This window comes from Dendrobates tinctorius, unplaced genomic scaffold (genome assembly GCF_039654945.1).
Source record: "Dendrobates tinctorius isolate UK_male_01 unplaced genomic scaffold, ASM3965494v1 ptg000093l, whole genome shotgun sequence".
Taxonomy (NCBI): Eukaryota; Metazoa; Chordata; class Amphibia; order Anura; family Dendrobatidae; genus Dendrobates; species Dendrobates tinctorius.
The window spans coordinates 20,988,547-21,014,333 of NW_027361761.1; the positions used below are offsets into that span (position 1 = coordinate 20,988,547).

Sequence of the window (25,787 nt, forward strand, 5' to 3'; positions counted from 1 at the left end):
GAATGGTCAATCACTTCTGTCTCTTACTTTAAATTATCAGTGCGGATTTCTCTGGAAACGGACCACCGCTGTTCAAGACTTCTAACATATGAAGTCAAAAACTTTACTTACCCTTTCACACTACTTATATGTAGACGATGAGGAATTTGCTTGAAAAAAAATAATGAAGATTTATTAAAGAGATTTTCCACTACTTTATTATTGATGACCAATCGGATAGGTCCTCCATGTCTGATCGATCGAGGTCAGACACCCGGCACCCCCACCGATCAGCTGTTCTTTGTGTCTGCGGCTGGAAATGCTCAATTGCGGAGCAGCTCAGCCTTCTGATAGTGGCCGTAGCGGGGTACAACAGATCTGTCTCCTACTGATATGAATAGGAGGCAGATGTGCAATACCCAGCCGCGGCCACTATCGGAAGATGGAGCTACTCCACAATTGGAGCATTTCTGACTAGGGGCCGCCGTCGAGACTGACTGAGAACAGCTGATCAGCAGGGGTGACAGGTGTCGGCCCTTCACCGATCAGATATTGAGGACCTATCCGGAGGATAGTTCATCAATCAAAGTAGTGGACAACCTCTTTAAGGACTCAGAATGAAATGGAAAGTGATCTAGATGATCCGATGTTGGATGCGGATGCGACATTCATGTAATCAGTGCTCACAGGACTTCAAAGATATGAAAGAGCCATTGTCTGAAGATAAAAAAAAAACGGGAAGAAAAAAAGAGAGAGACTCGGAATTCTACACTTTTAATTAACAGGTTGTGGGCCACTGAGTATCAGGTAGATGTCACGATGGGCAGAACACGCAGGAACGGAACAACAATACTAACGACGGAGTTCTGCAGAATCTATATTTTCAGCTGTTTAACCCTTTAAATTCTGCAAGCACAATAATCACAGCATTTAAAAGAAAAAAAAAAAAAAAAAAAAAGGGAGGGAGAACATAAAATAGGGGGATCCATTTATTTCATTTTAATTGTGTCACAGGGAATCAAGGGCCTCATGACGTACCCGACAGATGACATAAGTGGAGAGAGGGATCTGTACGCTGGAATTATTTTGGCTGACAGCTATCTAACGTGTATGGTGACCTTATGGCCAATTCTGATTTTGTGTACAGTCGTGGTATTTCCTAACATAAACCTCTGATGTATCCAGTAGAATGCAAAGTAATGTGTTTTTGGCTTAACGTCTCCACAGCCCTGGCTAAAACTGCAACTCGACAGCTCGGCTTTTAGCGGCCACATTACTTTTTTCACAGTATAGAAAAGTTAAATCTACTACACTTTTCTGCCTAGTATAAATGAACATTTTTGCCCTTATTCATCATTACATTTGCACCTTTTTAGTTGCTTTTCACCTTATCCATTCATTTGCATTTTTTATAAGGTTATATTTACATGGTTTTGCCTTTTTTTTTCTTCTCTTTTTACCACAATTACGGATATAGTTTTTCATTATCCAAATCTTTTCGCCCAATTTGTGACCTTTCGAAACGTTGCTAAATATTTTGAACGATGGTGCCCCAACTGGAGAACAAAAATCTCTTTTTTTATGCACACTTGATGACTAAACATGTGACATTTTAAAGGATCTTGCAAAAATTTACTGTAAAAATTAAAAACTTTCTTTTTTTAAAGAATTCGGTTCCGGGGGGGGGGGGACATACCACAAAACAAAAGAATCTTTCAAATTATTATTAGTTTTTCTGCCGTGGTATTTGTTGGGAGTTCCTTCCAACATAGGGAGAAAAGGAGACGTGAACCTCTACAGCCCGACAGGTGGTGGTCCAGTTGGGTCCACGTTTCAAGTCAACTCTTGAATTTCCTCCAAAAGCATTAAAAAGGGGTTTTCTGCCTCTAACATTAAATAGGTCACCCAGTATGGAAAAAAAAAAAAAAAATAGGCATATACTCATACTCACCTTCCGATAGCTCGCCAGTCCTCCATTCCAGGTGACCATATTTCCTGCTGGTCTTCTCTTTTGGCACAGTGACTACCTGCAACTGTCTGTGATGGAATGACAAGGGAGAACATGGGCACCATGGAAGGGGGTACGTGGCCAAGGATCCACACAGAAGTTTACGTTGCTTTACAATATCAGGGCCATATGTAAAGCTAAAAAGAGCACACAAAAAAAAAAAACTTATAAAAAGACAAGCAAAAAAAAACTTTGCTGTAGTAGACAACGGCATAAACTAAACCAACATGTACACTAAATATAGCTTAATAAGAACGAGAAGTACGATCGCTTCCTCTCGGTAACCACTCCAAAGTCAGATTAACGGGTGACTGCAAAACCTGGCCAACACCGCCAGAACACAGCACAGCAAAAACACCCAGAGCTGCTGAATCGGAGGAGCAACGAGACCAGAAATTCATCCTTTCCCCCCCCCTCTCATAGACAGACGAGATTTAACCTCTGCAGAGGAACATCGTTGCCAGCATTTCTGTGACAGTCAGTCAGAGACCAGACGGAGATGAGAGGCTTTTTATAATATAAAAAATACAAAAATAAGAAAGACAACAAACAAAAAAAAAAAACAAAAAAAAAAAACACCCAAAAGCAAATTCTGCAATTCCAAAGCAGAACTTAGTCCCTATTAAATGAATTATTAGTCCAGATAATAAAAAGGGGGGGGCGCAAGAACAAAAAATGGCAGCCAGGGATATTTTAGAACATCCCCGCTTTGCTCCACAAGCTTTTTTCTGCTGTATAAGTTTGAGCTGATGCTGAATTTGTCCTCTCTCCAATTCTTCATGAGTCAGAAAAATTAAAAAGCTATATCCCCTCTGGATGCCAGGAAAGGCCTTACCACGATCCTTTTGTCAAAATAAAAAAAAAAAAAATAAAAAAAGGGGGAGAGAGGGAGAGAGAAAGCCACAGACGAAGGCTGTCCCACTTGGAGTAGCCCGACGTCATCAACCACATGATTTTGCCTCTCCAGTAACGTTGCTTGCAGAAAAAAGGAGTTTTAAAAGCTTTTTGCTTTTTTGGATTGTGTGAATGCTTCATTCGCCTCACAAACAACCACAGAACCACAAGTGCGGTGCAAAACTTTCTCCTGGAGGGACAGCACGGAGCCTCTGGTTTTTAAATGGTTAATCTCCGCAGGTCACTACCAGTCGTCAAGACCATCATTGTCAGTAAGTGCTCCTTAACCGCATTCTATGTAGTAATAGTAGTCTGGCGTTTCTTCTTCTTTTTTTTTTTTTTGGTGGGGAAAGGGGGTCAAGCATGGCATTTCGGGCAAAGTCGCGTCCTCGCCCCCGGTCGGAGACTCGTGTTTAAAGGTTCCGCCATTTGTATTTGCAGTTTGAAGCCTCGAAAAGGGATTTTACAAAATCGGGAAGTACAAAAATAGGCAAAGCACCTGTCGGGTGAGCCACGCAGGAGATCGCACCGGGCGGCCATGGCGTCTAACAGTCTGTTCAGTTCTGTGACTCCGTGTCAGCAAAACTTCTTTTGGGGTAAGTACCTGATCTAATCTTTCATCGGGGGCGGTGATATCGATTCGGGGATATTCTGCAGGCCGCAGGTAGCGCAGCACCCATGTGACAATGACGGGCACACAAAAAGTAACGCTGGTCTGGGGGGCGTCCTGCCAGGTGAAGCACCTGGAAAGCTCCTCGCGAGCAGCGCCGGCACAGTCCTGACAGCACAGTCTATTAAGTCACCTAATCACTGCAGCCGGCAGCTCGCTGTAATTCCCCTCCTATTTCCAGGCACCCCACTGTTTAAAGGAAATTAGTAAAAATAGGACCTGACCGCAGAGGCCCTAAAACACATCGGTAGATTTGATGCAGTGTGAGCTGAGCTGCTATTTGGCAGGACCACTCCTGAGCTCACAGGCTGCATGTGCACCCCCTGCTCCTCCAGCCATCTACTACGGCCCCCCGGACAGGAGCAGTCCCTCTACCAGCTGCAGCAGAGCCTCGCTGACAACTGACCGGCCCGTCCAGGAGAGCGCTGGGACACAGTCACAGAGCGTGTGACCCCGGGGCGAGGGGAGAGGAAACACGTGGGGAGCAACACATTCCCAAACCGGTCACAGCTGACTTCTCATACACTACTTCCACATCTGTGCAGCTACCCATCTGACATACCCTATTATTCATGCATCATCTTATTTTCTGTCTGTCTTAATATCTCTGTAGCCAAGTATACATCTATCTCTCCATTTATCTTTGTATCTACCTGAATATCTATGTATAGAAGTCTCTCGGTGTACATGTATCTATCCGAACATCTGTCTTATTATCTCCAGCCGTCTTACAATGTTTCCACACATCATCTCGCCATCAATGTCTATTATTTCTCCATCAATCTGTTTATCTATTCATTCACCCTTTACTTTATCCATTCATTTATCCTTCACTTTCTGACTAGATTTATCTATTTATCTGTTACTTTATCTATCCATCCGCTCCTCCGTCTCCCTACATCACCTATAGATCGCTGGTATCTACCAATGTTACCCATTTACATCATCATCTTCATCATTAAAAAAACGGAATAGCGATCATCTTCTCCATCATTCTTTATTCACAGATCGGAATTATCCATGTATCTGCCCATTATCAGAGATGTATCTGCAGCTTGCCCACATTATCTGCCCACCGTATGCATGTAGGCACCTAGCTAGATCATCTCTGCATCTCATCATACGGCTCTAGGATCCCAAGAGCACATCGCTCATTAGTGATCCCACTGACCCCCATTATAGGGCCACACAACCATCTATGCTCAGCGCCATCTCCAAAGTCTACTGTACAATTCCCACCCACAAGGCGCAAAACACTACAGACAGTCTGTGTGTCCAAATACACTATGTATAGCTATTAGTATGACAGATTAGATAGCTATCCCATAGATAAATAGATATATATGCGATAGATATCGATAATAGATACATAGTAGATAAATAGATAATAGAAAGATAGATAATAGATATATAGATAGATGATGGGTAGATAATAGATAAGATAATATATAGACTCATAATAGATAGATAAGATAATAGATAAATAGATAGATGATAGAAAATAGATATATATAGATAATAGATAAATAGATAAATACGAGATACATAGATAATAGATGATAGGTAGATAATAGATAGATACATAATAGATAGATATGAGATAGATAATAGATAAATAGATAAATAGATACATAATAGATAGATAATACATACATAGATAATAGATAAATAGATAGATACGAGATAGATAGATAATAGATAAAAGGTAGATAATAGATGGATATGAGAGATACGAGATAGATAATACATATATGATAGATAAACAAGAGATCAGAGATAGATATATGACACATAAATATGTGATCGATACCAGATAGATATAACACTGGTCAACAGCATTTTTGGTGCCAAAGATATTTCATCGAATTTAGGGTATTTTTGGGGTGCTGATTCTGAATATGTCATCAGTTTTGCCAGATTGGCTCAAGTTTTTGAGATTTTTGGTATCTTATTTATAGCACTTGTTGGTAAATGCGACGCATCATCTCATTAATTTCTTTGGATTAGTACTTGAACTGAGCAGTTCTCAATATAGTTTTGTGTTAATTAGTGTTCTAAAAGTTTGTTCATAGCTTGATTTTTGCACTAACTTTATGTTGTTGTCTGTTTTCCAGTGAAAAGCATGAACTCATCATGAAGAAGTTGTCTTAACGATCCAGACTCATTCTGTTACATTTGTGGTGAATATACACTGCCAAAACATAGAAGAAACATAACACACTTCGTAAAAAAAGTGTATTTTGCCTATTTTGGGGTTATGCTTGGGGACCAAGACAAGTTTTGGGCACCACACATAGTGTGCAAAGCATGTATCGAATTATTACGAAAATGGAGCAAAGGACAAAGAAAAAGCTTCAAATTTGGTGTTCCAATGGTGTGGAGAGAGCCAAAAAATCATCATGATGACTGTTATTTCTGTGCAGTGCAAGTACAAGGATTCAATAAGCATAAGAAACGAAAATGGGAGTATCCTAACATGGAATCTGCAAGAAGGCCTGTCCCTCATTGTGAAGATGTGCCTGTACCTGTGTTTACCATAAATAACAGTCATCATGATGATTTTTTGGCTCTCTCCACACCATTGGAACACCAAATTTGAAGCTTTTTCTTTGTCCTTTGCTCCATTTTCGTAATAATTCGATACATGCTTTGCACACTATGTGTGGTGCCCAAAACTTGTCTTGGTCCCCAAGCATAACCCCAAAATAGGCAAAATACACTTTTTTTACGAAGTGTGTTATGTTTCTTCTATGTTTTGGCAGTGTATATTCACCACAAATGTAACAGAATGAGTCTGGATCGTTAAGACAACTTCTTCATGATGAGTTCATGCTTTTCACTGGAAAACAGACAACAACATAAAGTTAGTGCAAAAATCAAGCTATGAACAAACTTTTAGAACACTAATTAACACAAAACTATATTGAGAACTGCTCAGTTCAAGTACTAATCCAAAGAAATTAATGAGATGATGCGTCGCATTTACCAACAAGTGCTATAAATAAGATACCAAAAATCTCAAAAACTTGAGCCAATCTGGCAAAACTGATGACATATTCAGAATCAGCACCCCAAAAATACCCCAAATTCATTAAAATATTTTGGACACCAGAAAAAAAATTTTTTTTCGTTGACCTGTGTAATCGATGGATATTTCCCTACTTCTTTACATCAGACCCAGTAGCTCTTCCTTCCACTTGCTGATCCACGACTGTCCGCCGCAGCCCTATCCTCCCCATTCCTGAATGTCACAGCTCAGACATATCTACAGACATCGCCGGTGAATCTCTCGGATAGGGTCACTTACAGAATTTTCTGCATCCTCTCCATCTTCAGAAGCTCGGATTTTGCCAAACAGAATTTTTTTTTTTTATCTAGATAAAAATAACAGACCCCGTGCTGTCGCCATCACCTTGTGAGATAAATGCCTTGTGGTTGGGTTATTTCTCCGCCCTCCCACCACACCGCCCCCCGCCATTGGTCACACATGAGCGTACGCAGTCACAGTGCACTACGGAGGGTCCGTGCCCCTGGGGTCTATCCCCTACCTCCACATCATTTTTTAGACTTTTCGAAAATAAATTCCTCCTACAGAATATAGGAAGAATTACAGCATTTAGATAAACAATTAAAAAAAAAAAAAAAAAAAGCAAAAACAACAAAATAGTCTGAAGGTTAAAATTATTATAACTTTCAATAAAAATAATATAATATTTATATTCAGTATGGATATTCTGCTTAGTATTCTATTTAGGGGGAAAAACTGAAAAAAGGGAGGAAAAGTAAAATGAATGAATCAGTGCACAGAGGAGAGCCAGACCACATGATCCCAGTGTTTAGAAGAGGAAGCACAGTTTACATGTAGGGCTGATAGTGAGCGGCAACCTCCACCGGAGATTAACTCACATGCAGCTGCCGGAACAGGACGGAACACCGGGGGGATCCTGCCCAATACAGAACTAGATAGATAATAGATAATGGATAATAGATAGAGAGATAATAGATAGATAAAGATACATAAACAGACTTAGATCAATAGATAAAGCAGCCCTTTTTATGCAAAGATGGGTGCAAAGCCTCCAAGGTTATCACCAAAAACTTCTTAGACATAAAAAAAAAAAAAAATGGGAGCAGCACTCCTAAGTCCGATGTAAAAAAACAAAAATCGATTTTTCCAATCCATTTTTTCCATTATGTTTTTGAATTTTGTGACTAAATAGACAGATATCGGAATTATGAATGAAGATAGAAAAATAGATATTTATGACCAATAAACAGTAATGGGCAGGTAAATTGACAGATGGTTGATGAATAAATGATAGATGTACCAGATGTACCAAACATAATATATATATATATACACACACGGCTAAAAAAATAGAAAGACTCTACAATGAATCCATGGAAAAATATGAGTTCTGAGCCATTTGTCTCCGATTTACAGCAAATTTCACAATATCTGCTGCAATTTGTCAAAATCCGCAGTGACCTCTGCTGCTTTGCACCCAATATTGGTGCAGTGAGTTTTTTTTTTTTTTTTTTTTTTTAACATGTCCATCTATCTGCTATCTCCACCTCCCTGTACCCGGCCGTGCAGATTGCTCCATCTTGTAAGAGCGGAGAGATCAGAGGCTTCCGGCGCGGCCACTTGTGAGATGACAGCGGGGCTTCCCGCTCCGGCCGCTGTGGATTTTTCCTGCCTCTCAGCCTTTTAAGCCCTAGACTGGTGTTTATTTTCCTTCTAGCAATCGGACTAATTGTTGGGCCGACTTCTGAAGAGCAGATTGTATCTGGCATGTTTGTCTACAGCCACAATTTACAAGGAACCTGCTCACGTTGGCTCCACCGGGGCAGACGATATCAGAGATGTGCGCCAACTACATAAGCTGGTCCAGAGGTTCCCTGAAATCGGCATCTTCCGGTACACGGATACGGCTGACCTATCACCGGACGACAAAGGCAAAAAATAATACAATCCCATGTTTTATCCTTACACGACTTATCGAAGGGCGAGAAGCGGAAATAGCGGATCATCATAAAATAATGGAGAGGCTGGCGGCCACACCGGGACCGGCAACACAAATACTAAGGATAGGCTACGTATCTAAGATAGATAGATAGATAGATAGATAGATCGATCTCTGGCAAAAATTAAGAGACCACTTCCAAATGATCAGTTTGTCTGATTTTTCTCTTTATAGGTATATTTTTGAGTAAAATGTAAAAATTGTTCTTTTATTCTATAAACTTCTGACATGTGTCTGAATTTCCAAGCAATAAATTTTGTATTTTTTTTTTTCCAAAGAAAAATGGTCAAAATAAAAAAAAAAAAAAAAAAAATGAAAACAGTGCTTTCAGACCTGAAATAATGCAAAGAAAACAAGTTCATAATCCTTTAGAAACAACAATACTAATGTTTTAACTCAGGAAGAGTTCGGAAATCAATATTTTGTGGAATAACCATGATTTTTAATCACAGCTTTCAGGCGTCTTGGCTGCTTTCCACCAGTCTTCACACGGCTTTTGGGTGACCTTATGCCACACCTGGTACAAAAATGTACGCAGTTCTTCTTTGTATGATGACTTGTGACTATCCATCTTCCTCTTGATTACATTCCAGAGATTTTCAATGGGGTTCAGGTCTGGAGAATGGGCTGCCCATGGCACGGATTTATAGTGGTGGTCTCTTAATTTTTGCCAGAGCTGTATAATAGATAGATGATAGATAGATAGATAGATAGATAGATAGATAAATCCATAATAGATAGATAATAGATAGATGGATAGATGATAGATTAATAGATAGCTAGATAAAAAGATAGATCCATAATAGATAGATAGATAAATAAATAGATAGATATAACATAGATAGATGATAGATAGATAGATACTGTAGATAGACAGATGATAGATAGATATATAGATAAATAGATAGATATATAGATAAAAAGATAGATCCATAATAGATAGATAGATAAATCTGAGATGGATACATCAATCTATCGGTGTCTGAAATTTATCTCAGCCAGATCTGATGTGTCTATCATTTTATAGCCCTCCGTTACTGCGAGTCTCCCCATTTCCCGGTGGCACAGGCCTCCGGTACGGTGATGGATCGGGCACCGCATGGATTGTGGCCATTCAGGAAGAATAATCTAATAAGTTGACAAATAAGCTGAGAGCCGCACTGCACAGGCCGCGCACACGATAACATTCAGGGGAGAGAAGCCGAGGCGGGAACGGGCACATTTCTGTGGAATTTAAGTACATTTAAACAGGAAATCAAAATATTAAATCACGAGCTTTCACATTTTTTTTTTACACTGCCAGAGTAACCCAAACAAGCCCTCTATCCTCACAGCGGGGGTCCCAATCCTGCGCCTCGGGGTAGGGTTACATGTTCTGTTACATCTGTATAATCCACAAAAAACTAGTAATAAATAGTGACAGAGTCGTTGATGAAGGCCGTATACATCAGAGATCCACAATGGGTATGGGAACTCACGTCTGTTCTGGTGAACCTGCTGCTCGGTAACAGACATTACACAATTTATTTACCGGTATAATAAAAAAAGATTCATATTAAATTTAAAACAATAAATAAATGACCCCAGAAATTAATACCGTCAATACATGTCAATAGTTAAAGCTGCTTCTCTAAGCTTAAAGACACTTTTACCAAAGTGGCAGGATTCCGGGACATACCCAATTCCACAGCGAGTATAAAAAACAAAAACCTATCGGGGACCAGGAAGGTTCGGATGTAATACCGCCACATCCACGTTATTACGCCACATAAATCTGGCTGAATAGATCATTCACAAATCAGCCTCGCACAACTTCAAACCCCTGAACAATTAAGGGCCTTTTTCGGCTGCCGCAGAGGACATGTGCTTTTAATTTTTAGAACATCGGTGGTCTCCAAATAATGTATTGAAGCCGGGCCGGGGTAAAGAAAGAAAAAAAAAAAAAGTACACACAGCTTGTAAGAGCAATTTGTATTCTTCTATAATACTGTAAGTCGTGTAAACACACAAAAAAAAAAAAAAAAAAAGGATTCTTAATACTGTGCAAACACGCGGAGTCATCCAAACACCGCTACTATGTAAACCAGCGGAGGACGGCCCTCAGCCGCTAACACCGACGCGCAGGCTCGTGTAATAGACGGAAAACGGAAGAGCTCACTGAACGTACCTCTCTGGAATCACTGCTATTGGACTTTTGTGTTGCGATTTTTTTCTTTTTTTACTATTAGGTTTATTTCATTTTTCAAAGTCATTTGTGTCCAAAAACTAAAAGGGAAAAAAAAAAAAAAAATCAAATCGTTGTCTTCGAGGCTTTTCTTTCAAGACTAAAAATACTTCCAATAGTGACTTTTTTCTAAAAAAATTTCAACTTTATTATGTAATTTACAAGTTTCAAGTTATCGATTTTTGCCTTGCAGTTTTCAATCTGTAGCAAATCAATTCTTTCAACGCTTTTGGCAATGCAACCATTCGGGTAAATGGGGGAGGTATGTAGCGCTTTTTCTACCAACAAGACAGTAGTAGTTGCAATTTTTTCTGCTGCAAACATTGTACATACCCTTAGGTTATGTTCACACGTTGCGTTTTTGCTGCTTTTTTTTTTTCCCCACGTAGAAAAAAAAACTTGCTCTCTTGGCAGTAAAGAAGCTGCTTACAAATAAAAAATTTTGCTGCGCATTTGCTCCTTTTTTTTTGCGCTGTGTTTTTATCAGGTACATTTGTCTTTTATGCATGGTGATAAGGTTCAGTGCACAATATAAAAAAAAAAAAAATTATGCAACTTCCTGAGGTTTTTGCACCAAAAAAGCAGCAAAACCTGATCCCTAAGAGGTTTGCTTTTTTTTTTTTTTTTTTGCTGCGTTTTAGTACTTACTCATTGCTTTCTATGGGTGAAGAAACGCTGCAAAAATGCTGAAAGAAGCGACATGCTGCAGTCTGCAAGAGCGCAGCAGTTTTCCAAATCAGTCAGGGCAAAAAAAACAAAAAAAAAAACGTGTGTGCAGGAGATTTCTGAAATCTCATAGCTTTTCCTCGTACTGTAAAAAAAAAAAAAAAAAATAAAAAATAATAATATTGCATAAAAACAGCAAAAATGCCGAGTGTGAACCAAGCCTTAGAGTAGGTCCACAGTGAGTTTTTAGAGCAGAAGTGCTTCAAAAACCACAAGGAATTAAAAGGCCACAAATGTTGATTGAGAGAGTTCTCCCAATTATTTGGATGGCTTAAAAAAAAAAAAAAAAAACATGAAAAGAACTGACGTGCTGCAGAATAGAAAACGAACCCCGTGATGGTTCAAATCTGAAAAAAAAAAAAATGTACAAAATGTTTGCACAATTATACTCTGGTTTCCAATGTTGTACAAAATGGGGGGGATCGTGCAAATGTTTGCTCTAAAAAGACACCAAAAGGAAAAAAAAAAGTTTTTGTTTTTTTTTTTTGCTTTGCACAAAATTCATCAACTCTCGTGCAGAATTTTGAGGAAAAACGAAAAACAAGAGAAGTGACTTTAATTAACCCCTTCATGACAGCCAATACGTCTTTTTACTGACCTGAAATTTAAGGGAATATCTCCATACAGGTGATGATCCAGCAGCTGTCGGCTGTCCACTATAGCTGACAACTTGCTGTATCACAAATGATCGGTGTTGGCGCCGTCCAGATCTGTTTAGCCCCTTAGTTGCTGTTGTCAAAAGTGACTACATCAAATAAATGGTTAATAGATTATGGGGGCTTCCGTTTTAATCTAATTGACACACCGAGATTATGATTGTGTGGTCCTGATGTTTGCCGTAGCAGTTCATGGCAAAATAGCGGCCTTAAGGCCCCGTAACACATAGCGTTCTCGCTAGCGAGATCGCTGCTGAATCACAACTTTTGTGACACAACGGCAATCTCACCAGCAAGATTGCTGTGTGTGACAGCGATCAGCGACCGCCCCCCTGCCGGTATCGCTGATCGCTGCAGGAAAGGCCAGAACTTTTTTTTGGTCGCTGGTCTCCCACTGGCCAGCACGCATCGCTGCGCGTGACAGGCGGGAGACCAGCGATCTGCTGGTAACTAATGTACACATCGGGTATCCAAGGGACGTGCGTCCCTTAGATACCCGATGTGTACGTTAGTTACCAGAGTGCTGATGCAGGGAGCTGGTAACTAACGTACACATCAGGTATCTAGTGACGCACGTCCCTTGGATACCCGATGTGTACGTTAGTTACCAGCTTCCTGCATCAGCACGCTGGTTACTAACGTGCACAGCGACGTCGGGCGCTCGGCGTCGCTGGTGCTGATCGCTGGTGAAGCTGTCTGTGTGACAGCTCACCAGCGATCCTGACACATTGATATCGTTGTCGGGATCGCTGGTGAGTCGCCATGTGTGACTCCAGCCTTAGAGTCTCCCGGCTACAGCGGCCAGTTCAGAAGTTAGTGACATTTAGGGGGTAAAAAAAAAAAAAAAAAAAAAAAAAAAAAAAAAAAAATCAACTTTTTCATTCCGGCTATACCACTTTGTATTAATTCCTGAAAAGCACCTGAAGGGTTAATAAACTACCTGACAGCAGTTTTCAATATGTCAGGGGGTGCTGTTTTTAAAATGGTATCATGTTTGGGGGTTTTCCAATATAGAACACCCCTAAAGTCACTTCAAACCTGGATAGGTCCTTCAAAAAAATACATTTTGTAAATTTCCTTGATAAAAATTACTGCTACATTTTTAAAACCTCCTAACAGGCTAACAAAATAAATCAGCGCTTTAAAAAATGGTCCTGATGTAAAGCCGCCATGTGGGAAATGTTATTTATTCATCTTTTTCTGGGGTATGACTATCTGCATTAAAGGGATATTAATTCAAAGTTTGAAAATTGCAATTTTTTTTTTTACATTTTTTTTGTCAAGTTTCTGATATTTTTTTATAAATAAACACAAAACATAATCAATGTAAATTTACTATTATCATAAAATATAATGTGCCACAAAAAAAAAAAACAGTCTCAAAATCACTGGGATTTGTTGAAGCGTTCCAGAGTCATGACCACATAAATTGACATTGGTCAGAATTTAAAAAATAGGCCCGGTCACGAAGGGGTTAACTTAAAAATGCAAATAATGAATCAGTGTCATACTCTAGAATTCTAAACTCATATCATCTGGAATTAATCTTACAACTATATCTCATAAAGGGTAGATTAAGTTTAAAAAAAAAAAAAAAAATTGATGCAAAAAGAGAAAAAAAACAAACAACAAAAAAAAAACTTTGATTTTGTTTAATTCCATCGAGAATTTTCCCACAGAAGGCTTCCCGGTTTAGGGATTACGCTTTAAGTCACGCCGTCCGAATGTATACATTGGTAATTTTTTATTTCCTATAGATACTAGAAGTATTAGATCACAGATCACTATGATATTTGCTCGAGGTCGCTACTTTTGAACTTTTTTGGCCGAAGGTTTACAGAAAATTTTGCATTTGCTTTGTAGACTAGAACGCCATGATGGGTCATCGGGTCCTACAAGATGTTGGTAATCTTAGAACTTATTTTTGAAAGTTACTTCTTTTTCTTACAGTATATTAGCCTGTACTATACATGCAGAGATCACGCTGCTGTCACTACGGGCTGCGTTAATGTTCCTAGTTGGTGTCAGGAGCTTCCAACATAGATTTTGTGATATTTGACAAAAATTTTTTTTTAAAAAGTCTTGCATTAAGCACTATCTTACCCACCAAAGAGGCAAATAATATGACCGGACTGGATGAACATGGTTTAAGTGAAGGGTGTCCAAAGGACATTGTTGGTATCCAGTTGTGCCATGGATCTGATAGGAGCTTGGAACGTTATACGGGATGTCCAGCAAAAACAGCATGCTCAGGCGCTAACGGAGCGTCTTTGTTAGCACCCGAGCATGCTTGGATGATAAAACGCTATCCGAGCATGTTCTTTCATTAATAATAATAATAATAATAATAAATTTTATTTCTATACCGCCGACATATTCCGCAGCACTTTACATTTCAGAGGGGATTTGTACAGACAACAGACATTACAGCATAACAATAATCACATAGATTATAACAAATACCAAGAGGAATGAGGGCCCTGCTCACAAGCTTACAGTCTATGAGGAAAGAGGTGGACACGAAAGGTGGGTGGTAACAGTTGCCCTGATTGTATGGACCAGCCATAATGTTAAGTGTGTATCAGTACAGACACAGAGGGCTAATGGATGCATAAAGCATGTGGGAACATGATGCGGGGAACCTGGTTATGGTAAAACTTTTGGCTGTGCCACACAGGGATAGATTAGGTTAATATGTTGAGGCGTTAGGCCAGTCTGAATAAATGCGTTTTCAGGGCAAGCTTAAAATTGTGGGGATTGGGGACTAATCGTATTGACCTGGGAAGTGCATTCCAAAGAATTGGCGCAGCATGTGTAAAGTCTTGGAGACGGGAGTGGGAGGTTCTGATTATTGAGGATGCTAACCTCAGGTCATCAGCAGAATGGAGGGAGTGGGTAGGATGGTATACTGAAACAAGGGAGGAGATGTAGGGTGGTGCTGAGCCATGGAGAGCTTTGTGGGTGAGGGTAATAAGTTTATAATGAATTCTGGAGTGGATGGGTAGCCAGTGTAATGACTGGCACAAGGTAGAGGCATCGGTGCAACGATTGGCGAGGAATATGATCCTGGCAGCAGCATTCAAGACAGATTGGAGAGGGGAGAGTTTGGTAAGAGGGAGACCGATTAGAAGAGAGTTACAATAGTCGAGACGAGAATGAGAAACAGAGAAACAGTAAGAGTTTTTGCAGACTCAAAAGTAAGAAAAGGTCGAATTCTAGAAATGTTTTTGAGGTGCAGATAACAAGAACGAGCCAGTGATCGAATGTGGGGGGCAAAGGAAAGCTCGGAATCAAGTATGACCCCAAGACAGCGGGCCTGTTGCTGGGGAGTAATAGTGGAACCACACACAGAAATGGCAATGTCGGGTATAGGTACATTAGTAGAGGGAGGAAACACCAGGAGTTCAGTCTTTGACAGGTTCAGTTTCAGATATAGTGAGGACATGATGTTAGACACAGCGTTTAGACAATTTACTAGTTATCACCTATCAGCAGAACGGGTGCTAACTTGTTGATCGGAGGATGACCCGAATCCATAGGCAGACCAGGGAAGTTTTATCCCCATTCCAAAATGGATTGTCCAACCTGTGACTCCATTCATTCTCTATGGGGCTGCTGGAAAACGATGAATGCAGAACTCAACAGCCCCATAGGGAATGAGTGGAGTTGGGGTCGAGCAGGTGCACTGCCACTCCATTCTAAAAGTGCCCTATTCTGCCCATCAAGGCAGGTCCTTGGCGGTCGAACGCCCACCAGTCATCAAGTTACCCCTTATACGATGGATAGGTGATGACTTGTTTTCGCCGGAAAAGACTTTAAGCTGGACTTACACGTGTGACGGTTGAACGTTCATTCCACCATCAGCCATCTCCTCCAACTCCCACAAGCATAAAAATACGGATCTGGCGAGTGTTCCAGAAAGAGCGGAGAAAGCCACTGTCAAACATGGGCTCATCTCTTGAAGGAAAAGAGGGTCAGGTGTGAAAATTAAAACTTTCAGACCCTTAATTCCACCTGCCCCATCAACATTGATTGGGAGAGTGGGAAGACCTCTCACACATTAGAATATCGGCTGATCCCAACTTTAATATGTATGGGGGGGTTAGCACTAAGTAGAACCCCACTCTCCACCGATCTACTAAACTCAGACAACATCCATGTCTAGATACAACTCTGGGCGATAGCATTCTGTAAATGATTAACACAAAAAAAACAACAACTAAAAAGAAGAGAAATGTAAATATAAAAGGTTTGTCCAGCAGTGTAATAAGAATCTGCATACGTGAAAGTAAAGGATGATGGACACCAGGTCAGTGGAGTCTTTGGTGGATTGGGTCATACACAATTTAAGGGCTTACACAAGCAATAATGCTCTCTTCGGAGAGAATCTGATTGATTATGGTAACGACACTCGGCTCAAACTGGGGAGTTTACTGTGAACCGATTCTCTCGCATGAGACAACAGCAGCACGGGTGCAGAGACAAAGGAGAACTTAACTTTTCTATCTTTTCCATTGTCTCTGTCCGCGCAAATCTAACCAAACGCCTATGTCATCGGAGCGCAGTCAGATATTTTACACGCACTCAAAAACGTGAATGGGTGAGCATGATACAATTTGTGGAGCCACTTGCTGGATGCAACGATTGTTTTCTCATTTCTCAACTCTTATTTAAAAAAAAAAAAAAAAAATAATAAAAATGAAGAAATGGAGGGATTTTTAATTCTATTCTTTACTGCTCATTTCCAAGGTTACAGGCCACCTCAGTAGTCTACCAAGAGTAGCCAGTCTCCTACGCAAGGAGCGCAGCGCTTGCAAGCTACTTGCAAAAGAGATTGTAAGTGATGCTTTGAATCCAGTCACCTTCAGCGACCCGGCACAAAGGGAAGGCTGTCTCTGCTTGTAGAAGCAGAGAGTGCAAAATTTGGGCCAAATTCGCAATCGTGCCGCAGGTCTGAACGGTCAATCAGGAGGGCATGGCTTCCTGGCAAGCAGGACGCCAGAAGGAAGAGGAGCGGAAGGGCTCCTCAACCGAAAAATACAAAAATAACAATAGTACCTAATGGATGTTCTGTCGTGTTAGATAGAAGCATCATCCATTCTAGGCATTATCACACCGGCACAAAACCTCTCTCGATTATCTTTAACTCCATATTTGCAGACTGGAAATATAATTTGCAGAGAAGATCATACATTAGAGCAGCTTAATAAAACTTAAGGACTACGATAGGAAGAATAGTTATTTTTTACAACTTGCTACAATCATCTAAAAACATAAATCACGTTATCGAACAGAAAATACGATTTCTAGGATCTCAGTTAATTAGTGAGCAAAAAAAAAAAAAAAAAAAAAAAAAAAAAAAAAAAAATGATTACCACACAGATCATTAGGAATGAGCCTCAAAACTCTCTTTGGGTCTTGGAAGGTCATCTGGCTGCCGCAGATAGCACCGCAGTGCCTTCAAGTAGACCAGACATCCTTCCTCCAAACCACAGAGACCCTGCACATGACACTTTCAAAGTCACTCAAAGTTTAGTCCCGGGTTCCCCAAATCCAGTCCTCAAGGCCCACCAACAGATCATGTTTTCAGGATTTCCTTAGTATTGCTCGGGTGATAATTGCATCACATGTGCAATACAAAGGAAATCCTGAAAACATGATCTGTTGGTGGGCCTTGAGGACTGGAGTTGGGGAGCCCTGGTTTAGTCAACCAGATATTGCATCCACACATGGTTGCTGGAAGGTCTTGAGATTCCTGCAGATCTGCTAAATGGATTTCTGGCCTGGACGTTGACAACCATCTGAAGAACAAGCCAAATTTTTTTTTATTATATTTCTTAATAAATTAAATCAGTTTCCTCAAAATGCAAACCTTTAACTGAGAAGACACCACGGGACATAGAACATGCTCGATAAGGAAGGTGTCAAGATCAACCCAACAGCGCAATGTTGGAGCGGACATTCCGCACTTGAACGTGCATGGTCCACCTAAGGCTGTGTGCACACGCTGCGGATTTTGCAGCGGTTTCGCAGCGGTTTTGGCCGCTGCGGACCCGCAGCAGTTTTTGCTGCGGTGTACAGTACCATGATTCCCTATGGGAATCAAAAACCGCAGTGCAGACGATGCGGAATTTTCCATGCGGATTATCTGCGGTTTTCAATCCGCAGAAAGAATTGACATGTCAATTCTTTCTGCGGATTCTCCTGCGGTTTGCCATCTCCTCTATTGAGGAGATGAAAAACCGCAGGGCAAAACCGCAGAGCAATCCGCAGGTAAAACCGCAGGTCTTTTGACCTGCGGTTTCACCTGCGGATTTTACAAAATCCGCACCTAATCCGCAGCGTGTGCACACAGCCTAAGGCTGCATTATCTGAGGGAAAAGATACTATATTTTAAGTTTTTAAGTGTTATCCTAGTTTCTTCAGGTTTTTTTTCCCCCTCAGTGGAGCCGGTAGGATGTATGAACAATGGATCAAACTGAGATAGAACTCTGGAGAACAAGCTTTGTTCTCCAGTATTCCATCCGTGTTTCACAGTTTCCCGCAGACTTTAATGGCAGAATCTGATCTGCAAATATCTTGGGAAGATTTTCTTTTTCTGCAGCGATTTTTAAGAGTTTTTGAAATGTTTTGGAGGACTTTTTTTTTGTCCCCGGCTTTTCCATTTGACAATGCCTAGATTGGAGCGAATTGCATCAGGAGTCGCCTCAAAAAAGCGACATCCGCTTCCCCCCCCCCCACAAGGTATTTGTTACTACATGAAGTACAAAAAATACATTAAAAAAAAAACTATGTATGAAACACAAAGCTGATTAACAGTTTTTAGGCAATTTTTGTGACTTTTTTGTTTTTGGGGGACAAGTTTTAAAGCCTCCCCTTAAACTACTCAGTCCACACATAGCCCAAGGACTCTCATCAGACGTACGTTTTTTTTCCCCCCCCATGTACGAGAAAAATGATCCTAATGTCATAAGTGATCATGTTCAGAGTTTAATCAGTTTTGCTCAGACAAAAAAAAAAATATATAAAAAAAAAAGTTTCTCTACTTTCTTTTATCAGTTCATGAAAAAGACGGCACGGTCTGATTTTTTTCACGGACCCACTGTCTTGCGTTGATTATTTCGATTCGACATCTCCGGAATTTTGCACAAACCACTTAATCCACAAAAAAAAAAAAAAAAGTATATCTACAACATTCTCGCCCCTACATATACAAACGGTCTGCGGATAATTCCCCAAATTTGTCGTTCTGTTCTTCGCTTTTCAGCGAGTGCAGTGTTAATATGGAGAGCGGGCTTCCTTCAGAAAACATGGTTTCTTCTACAAATAAATACAAGTCCTGCTACTTGAGGAATAAAATGGTTCACCCCAGGAGAACGTAAACGACGAGAGGAGGAAAAAAAAAAAAAAAAAAAAAAAAGGAGGCAAGACGGCGCAGCGAGAGAATTTGTAAACTAGGAATACATTACGGGAGCATTCACCGTAGATCGTGAATGAACTCTTACCCCAAACAATTGAGAAAAGGGAGAACAGCAAAATAACTAAGAACTTCCAGTCCGTTCCCTAGCATAAACATTGCGTGCCGTGTAGTGACAAGCAAACGCGCTTGGATAACGCGTTATCCTAGTGTCTTCGGCATGCTCGAATATAATGTTCCAGTCCCCACGGTTGCATGTCTCTGGGCTGTGCTATAGCCGCAACACATGCCGGTATTGTCTAACAAATACCCAATCCCTTTCAGTGTGGCGGCTGTCGAACAGCCACGAGACATACAGCCGTGGGGACTCAAACATTTTTCGCACACGCCCAAGATACTCGGATAATCCAACCACGCGCATCACTAGTGACGTGGTACAATTAGCACTCAATACTATGAATATTGCAACATGGCTTGGCACATGGAGATTCAGAAATATTGCCCCCTAAAGCTCTGTAACGTGGACCTCCAAATACCAGAGGCACTACATACCCCCAACATCTGTGCAATTCAGAGTTTTTTGGGTTTTTTTTTGCTTCTATGAGATATTGTCAGCGCTTTACAGATGATATCGCTGTCCCCATTGGGGCTCACAATCTAATTTCCCTTTCAGGATGTGGGAGGAAACCCACAAAAAACACTAGGAGAACATACAAACTCCTTGCAGATGTTCTCCTTGGTGGGATTTGAACCCAGGACCCCAGCGCTGCAAGTGATAACCACCGAGTCACCGTGCCACTCATATTTGTGGAGAGGTTTTTTTTTTGTTTTTTTTCAAAATTGTGGATAGGTCACAGTAAATATAAAAAGTTTAAAAACATTACACTTTGTCCACACAACTGCATTTTTATTTTTCTGAAAAATTGTAAACTCATGCAAAAAAAGAAAGAAAAAAAATACACAAGTCTGTCTTTTACCGTCATATGTAAAAGTTTGGGCACCCCTATTAATGTTAAAATTGTTATAAAGAAAAAAGGTTGTTTTTTGCAACAGCTATTTCAGTTTCATATATCTAATAACTGATTGACTCAGTTATATTTCTGGATTCAAATGAGGTTTATTGTACTAACAGAAAATGTGCAATCTGCATTTAAATAAAACTTGACCAGTGCAAAAGTATGGGCACCTCAACATAAAAGTGACATTAATATTTCGTAGATCCTCCTTTTGCAAAAATAACAGCCTCTAGTCGCTTCCTGTAGCTATTAATAAGTTCCTGGATGAAGGTATTTGTGACCATTCCTGTTTACAAAACAATTACAGTTCAGTTAAGTTTGATGGTGGCCGAGCATGGACAGCCCGCTTCAAATCATCCCACAGATGTTCAATGATATTCAGGTCTGGGGACTGGGATGGCCATTCCAGAACATTGTAATTGTTCCTCTGCATGAATGCCTGAGTAGATTTGGAGCGGTGTTTGGGATCATTGTCTTGCTGAAATATCCATCCCCTGCGTAACTTCAACTTCGTCACTGATTCTTGCACATTATTGTCAAGAATCTGCTGATACTGAGTTCAATCCATGCGACACTCAACTTTAACAAGATTCCCGATGCCGGCATTGGCCACACAGCCCCAAAGCATGATGGAACCTCCACCAAATTTTACTGTGGGTAGCAACTGTTTTTCTTGGAATGCTGTGTTTTTTAGCCTCCATGCATAACGCCTTTTTGTATGACCAAACAACTCAATCTTTGTTTCATCAGTCCACAGGACCTTCTTCCAAAATGTAACTGGCTTGTCCAAATGTGCTTTTGCAGACCTCAGGCGACTGTTTGTGGCGTGCTTGCAGAAACGGCTTCTTTCGCATCACTCTCCCATACAGCTTCTCCTTGTGCAAAGTGCGCTGTATTGTTGACCGATGCACAGTGACACCATCTGCAGCAAGATGATGCTGCAGGTCTTTGGAGGTGGTCTGTGGATTGTCCTTGACTGTTCTCACCATTCTTCTTCTCTGCCTTTCTGATATTTTTCTTGGCCTGCCACTTCTGGGCTTAACAAGAACTGTACCTGTGTTCTTCCATTTCCTTACTATGTTCCTCACAGTGGAAACTGACAGGTTAAATCTCTGAGACAACTTTTTGTATCTTTCCCCTGAAAAGCTATGTTGAATAATCTTTGTTTTCAGATCTTTTGAGAGTTGTTTTGAGGAGCCCATGATGCCACGCTTCATAGGAGAATCAAATAGGAGAACTACTTGCAAGTGGCCACCTTAAATACCTTTTCTCGTGATTTGATACACCTGGCTATGAAGTTCAAAGCTCAATGAGGTTACAAAACCAATTTAGTGCTTCAGGAAGTCAGTAAAAAGTAGTTAGGAGTGTTCAAATCAAGAAAATGATAAGGGTGCCCATACTTTTGCACCGGTCAAATTTTGTTTAAATGCAGATTGCACGTTTTCTGTTAGTACAATAAACCTCATTTGAATCCAGAAATATAACTGAGTCCATCAGTTATTAGATATATGAAACTGAAATACCTGTTGCAAAAACCAAAATTGTTATAAAGAAAAAAGGTTAACATTTATAGGGGTGCCCAAACTTTTACATATGACCGTATACTTTTCCTCCCACTGGAAGAGTTATCTGATTAAAATACTGATTTGTGAGTCTGGCCATGAAGCAATTCTTACATTTTTTGGAATTAGTACTAAACGGTACAAAACAATTCTACAATTATTTTCTGAGAACTAAATTTATAAAACATGACAACGAATTTGCCTAAACATTTTGTTTCAGGGGGAGCAGGGGAAACAACCTTAGGGAACCAACTGAGCCGTAAAGGTGTGGACGTGTACCGCACCGGTATCCCTCGCTCTAATACAACGGACGCCGGCAATCCTTGTAAACACAGATGTAGGTGTGGAAGAATTCACACTCAATGGCTGAGCTTGTGGCTTTAACCCCAGTCCTTCTGTCAGCGTCTGATTTATCTTAAGAGACCCCCAAAAAAATGTCTTCTACGGAAATTCACACACAGGAGCCAATCTTCCTCCCGGAGATAGACTTGTGATTGTGAAAAATGCTCTTTTCTCTCTAGGTCTAACGGAATAAATTAAGATGCATATGCCTCGGCAAGACGGCAGCTTGTGTGTGTAAGAAATGTTCTCTTTAGGCAAATCGTGATTCATTCTGTGGGTTGGGGTGTGGGGTAATTAATGCCTCATGAGATGTAGTTTCCAGCTTTATTGCTGGTTATGTATGGTTTCCAATGTTTTACTCTTAAGGGACCAGTTTCACCAAGGCTGCTACTTTAACAAAAAGTGGATCAGCAGATCAGCTGATCTCTATAGGTCCTCCTTCTCGAGCGGCTGGCCATACATTAACCCTGGAGAAACATTGGGATTATTTTCAACAAATGATCATTGTAAGCATTGCTCATAGATCTTGCTTACTGAATCCTCCTAAACATGCAGACTCACACTCACAAGTGTGTCTAGCGGTCACATGAGTATCCTGAGACTACCGGATGAAAGCCATACAAACCACCTCCTACCAACTGGCATCTTCAAGTCAACTCCTCATTTGATTAGCCAGACTGTATGCGTACCATCACAATAAGGACCCCAGGTCAGGCTGGCTAATCAAAAAAGAAGAGTCAGGGATGCAGGCAAGTAGGAGATGGTGCACTGTACTCGTGTCCGGTGGCCACAGAATAATGACCTAGGTGCCAGTTCAGGGTACTGCAAGTTTATTTGCTCATCATGTCTACATATTTCCATAAGTAAATACCAGACACAACTGGGGATATTCACGAGAGTTATGGCCCTGGCATGCTAAGCTCCTTAGACAGAAGTCAAAATATCTTAGAATCCTAGAATGGTAGAGTTGGAAGGGACCTCCTTGGTCATCGCGTTCAACCTCCTGCTCAATGGAGGATTCACTAAATCATCTCAGACAGATCGCTGTCCAACCTCTGTTTGAACACTTAAAGGACAACTCACCACCTGTCGTGGCCGCCTGTTCCACTCATTGATCACCCTCACTGTCAAAAAGTTTTTTCTAACATCTAATCTGTATCTTCTCCCTTTCAGTTTCATTCCATTGCTTCTCGTGTTTCCATGTGCAAATGTGATTAAGGATGATCCCTCTACACTGACATCCCGTCAGATATCTATAGACAGCTATTAAGTCTCCTCTCAGTCTTCTTTTTTGCAAGCTAAACATTCCCAGATCCTTTAACCGTTCCTCGTAGGACATACTTTGCAGACGCTCACCATCCTGGTCACTCTTCTCTGAGCTTGCTTCAGTTTTTCAATATCTTTTTGAAAATGTGGTGCCCAAAACTGAACACAGTATTCCAGACGAGGTCTGACCAAGGAGGTGTAGAGTGGGGATAATTACTTCACGTGATCTAGACAATACTCTCTTAATACTTCCTAGAACTGTGTTTGCCTTTTTTGATGCGGCATCACATGTTGACTCATGAGCAGTCTGTGATCTATCAGTATACCCATGTACTAAATATTATAAATATATATACAGTGGGGCAAAAAAGTATTTAGTCAGTCAGCAATAGTGCAAGTTCCACCACTTAAAAAGATGAGAGGCGTCTGTAATTTACATCATAGGTAGACCTCAACTATGGGAGACAAACTGAGAAAAAAAAAATCCAGAAAATCACATTGTCTGTTTTTTTTTCATTTTATTTGCATATTATGGTGGAAAATAAGTATTTGGTCAGAAACAACATTTCATCTCAATACTTTGTGATATATCCTTTGTTGGCAATGATAGAGGTCAAACGTTTTCTGTAAGTCTTCACAAGGTTGCCACACACTGTTGTTGGTATGTTGGCCCATTCCTCCATGCAGATCTTCTCTAGAGCAGTGATGTTTTTGGCTTTTCGCTTGGCAACACGGACTTTCAACTCCCTCCAAAGGTTTTCTATAGGGTTGAGATCTGGAGACTGGCTAGGCCACTCCAGGACCTTGAAATGCTTCTTACGAAGCCACTCCTTCGTTGCCCTGGCGGTGTGCTTTGGATCATTGTCATGTTGAAAGACCCAGCCACGTTTCATCTTCAATGCCCTTGCTGATGGAAGGAGGTTTGCACTCAAAATCTCACGATACATGGCCCCATTCATTCTTTCATGTACCCGGATCAGTCGTCCTGGCCCCTTTGCAGAGAAACAGCCCCAAAGCATGATGTTTCCACCACCATGCTTTACAGTAGGTATTGTGTTTGATGGATGCAACTCAGTATTCTTTTTCCTCCAAACACGACAAGTTGTGTTTCTACCAAACAGTTCCAGTTTGGTTTCATCAGACCATGGGACATTCTCCCAAAACTCCTCTGGATCATCCAAATGCTCTCTAGCAAACTTCAGACGGGCCCGGACATGTACAGGCTTAAGCAGTGGGACACGTCTGGCACTGCAGGATCTGAGTCCATGGTGGCGTAGTGTGTTACTTATGGTAGGCCTTGTTACATTGGTCCCAGCTCTCTGCAGTTCATTCACTAGGTCCCCCCGCGTGGTTCTGGGATTTTTGCTCACCGTTCTTGTGATCATTCTGACCCCACGGGGTGGGATTTTGCGTGGAGCACCAGATCGAGGGAGATTATCAGTGGTCTTGTATGTCTTCCATTTTCTAATTATTGCTCCCACAGTTGATTTCTTCACTCCAAGCTGGTTGGCTATTGCAGATTCAGTCTTCCCAGCCTGGTGCAGGGCTACAATTTTGTTTCTGGTGTCCTTTGACAGCTCTTTGGTCTTCACCATAGTGGAGTTTGGAGTCAGACTGTTTGAGGGTGTGCACAGGTGTCTTTTTATACTGATAACAAGTTTAAACAGGTGCCATTACTACAGGTAATGAGTGGAGGAAAGAGGAGACTCTTAAAGAAGAAGTTACAGGTCTGTGAGAGCCAGAAATCTTGATTGCTTGTTTCTGACCAAATACTTATTTTCCACCATAATATGCAAATAAAATGAAAAAAAAAAAACAGACAATGTGATTTTCTGGATTTTTTTTTCTCAGTTTGTCTCCCATAGTTGAGGTCTACCTATGATGTAAATTACAGACGCCTCTCATCTTTTTAAGTGGTGGAACTTGCACTATTGCTGACTGACTAAATACTTTTTTGCCCCACTGTGTGTGTGTGTATATATATATATATATATATATAT

At 40.7% G+C, this 25,787-nt stretch overlaps 2 protein-coding genes across 8 annotated transcripts in view; one reads left to right on the top strand and one right to left on the bottom strand.

Moving 5' to 3' along the window:
• Nucleotides 1-25,787, bottom strand: part of SUPT3H (SPT3 homolog, SAGA and STAGA complex component) — a 578,628-nt gene that overhangs the window by 505,052 nt on the left and 47,789 nt on the right. Inside the window, exon 3 of one of the 7 annotated variants that reach the window (XM_073586530.1) lies at nt 10,746-10,843. The exons of 5 other annotated variants lie outside the window; for them this stretch is intronic. The gene's annotated coding sequence lies outside the window, so the exon portion shown is untranslated. Of the gene's footprint in view, nt 1-10,745; nt 10,844-25,787 lie in introns of those variants that run through there. One more of the 7 variants, XM_073586531.1, reaches the window with a different exon arrangement.
• RUNX2 (RUNX family transcription factor 2) overlaps nt 2,983-25,787 on the top strand; it is a 249,685-nt gene continuing 226,880 nt past the window's right edge. Inside the window, exons 1-2 of the mRNA XM_073586535.1 lie at nt 2,983-3,153; nt 3,323-3,477. Of these exons, the coding sequence (XP_073442636.1) occupies nt 3,420-3,477 (58 nt within the window). The 5' untranslated portion in view covers nt 2,983-3,153; nt 3,323-3,419. The remainder of the gene's footprint in view (nt 3,154-3,322; nt 3,478-25,787) is intronic.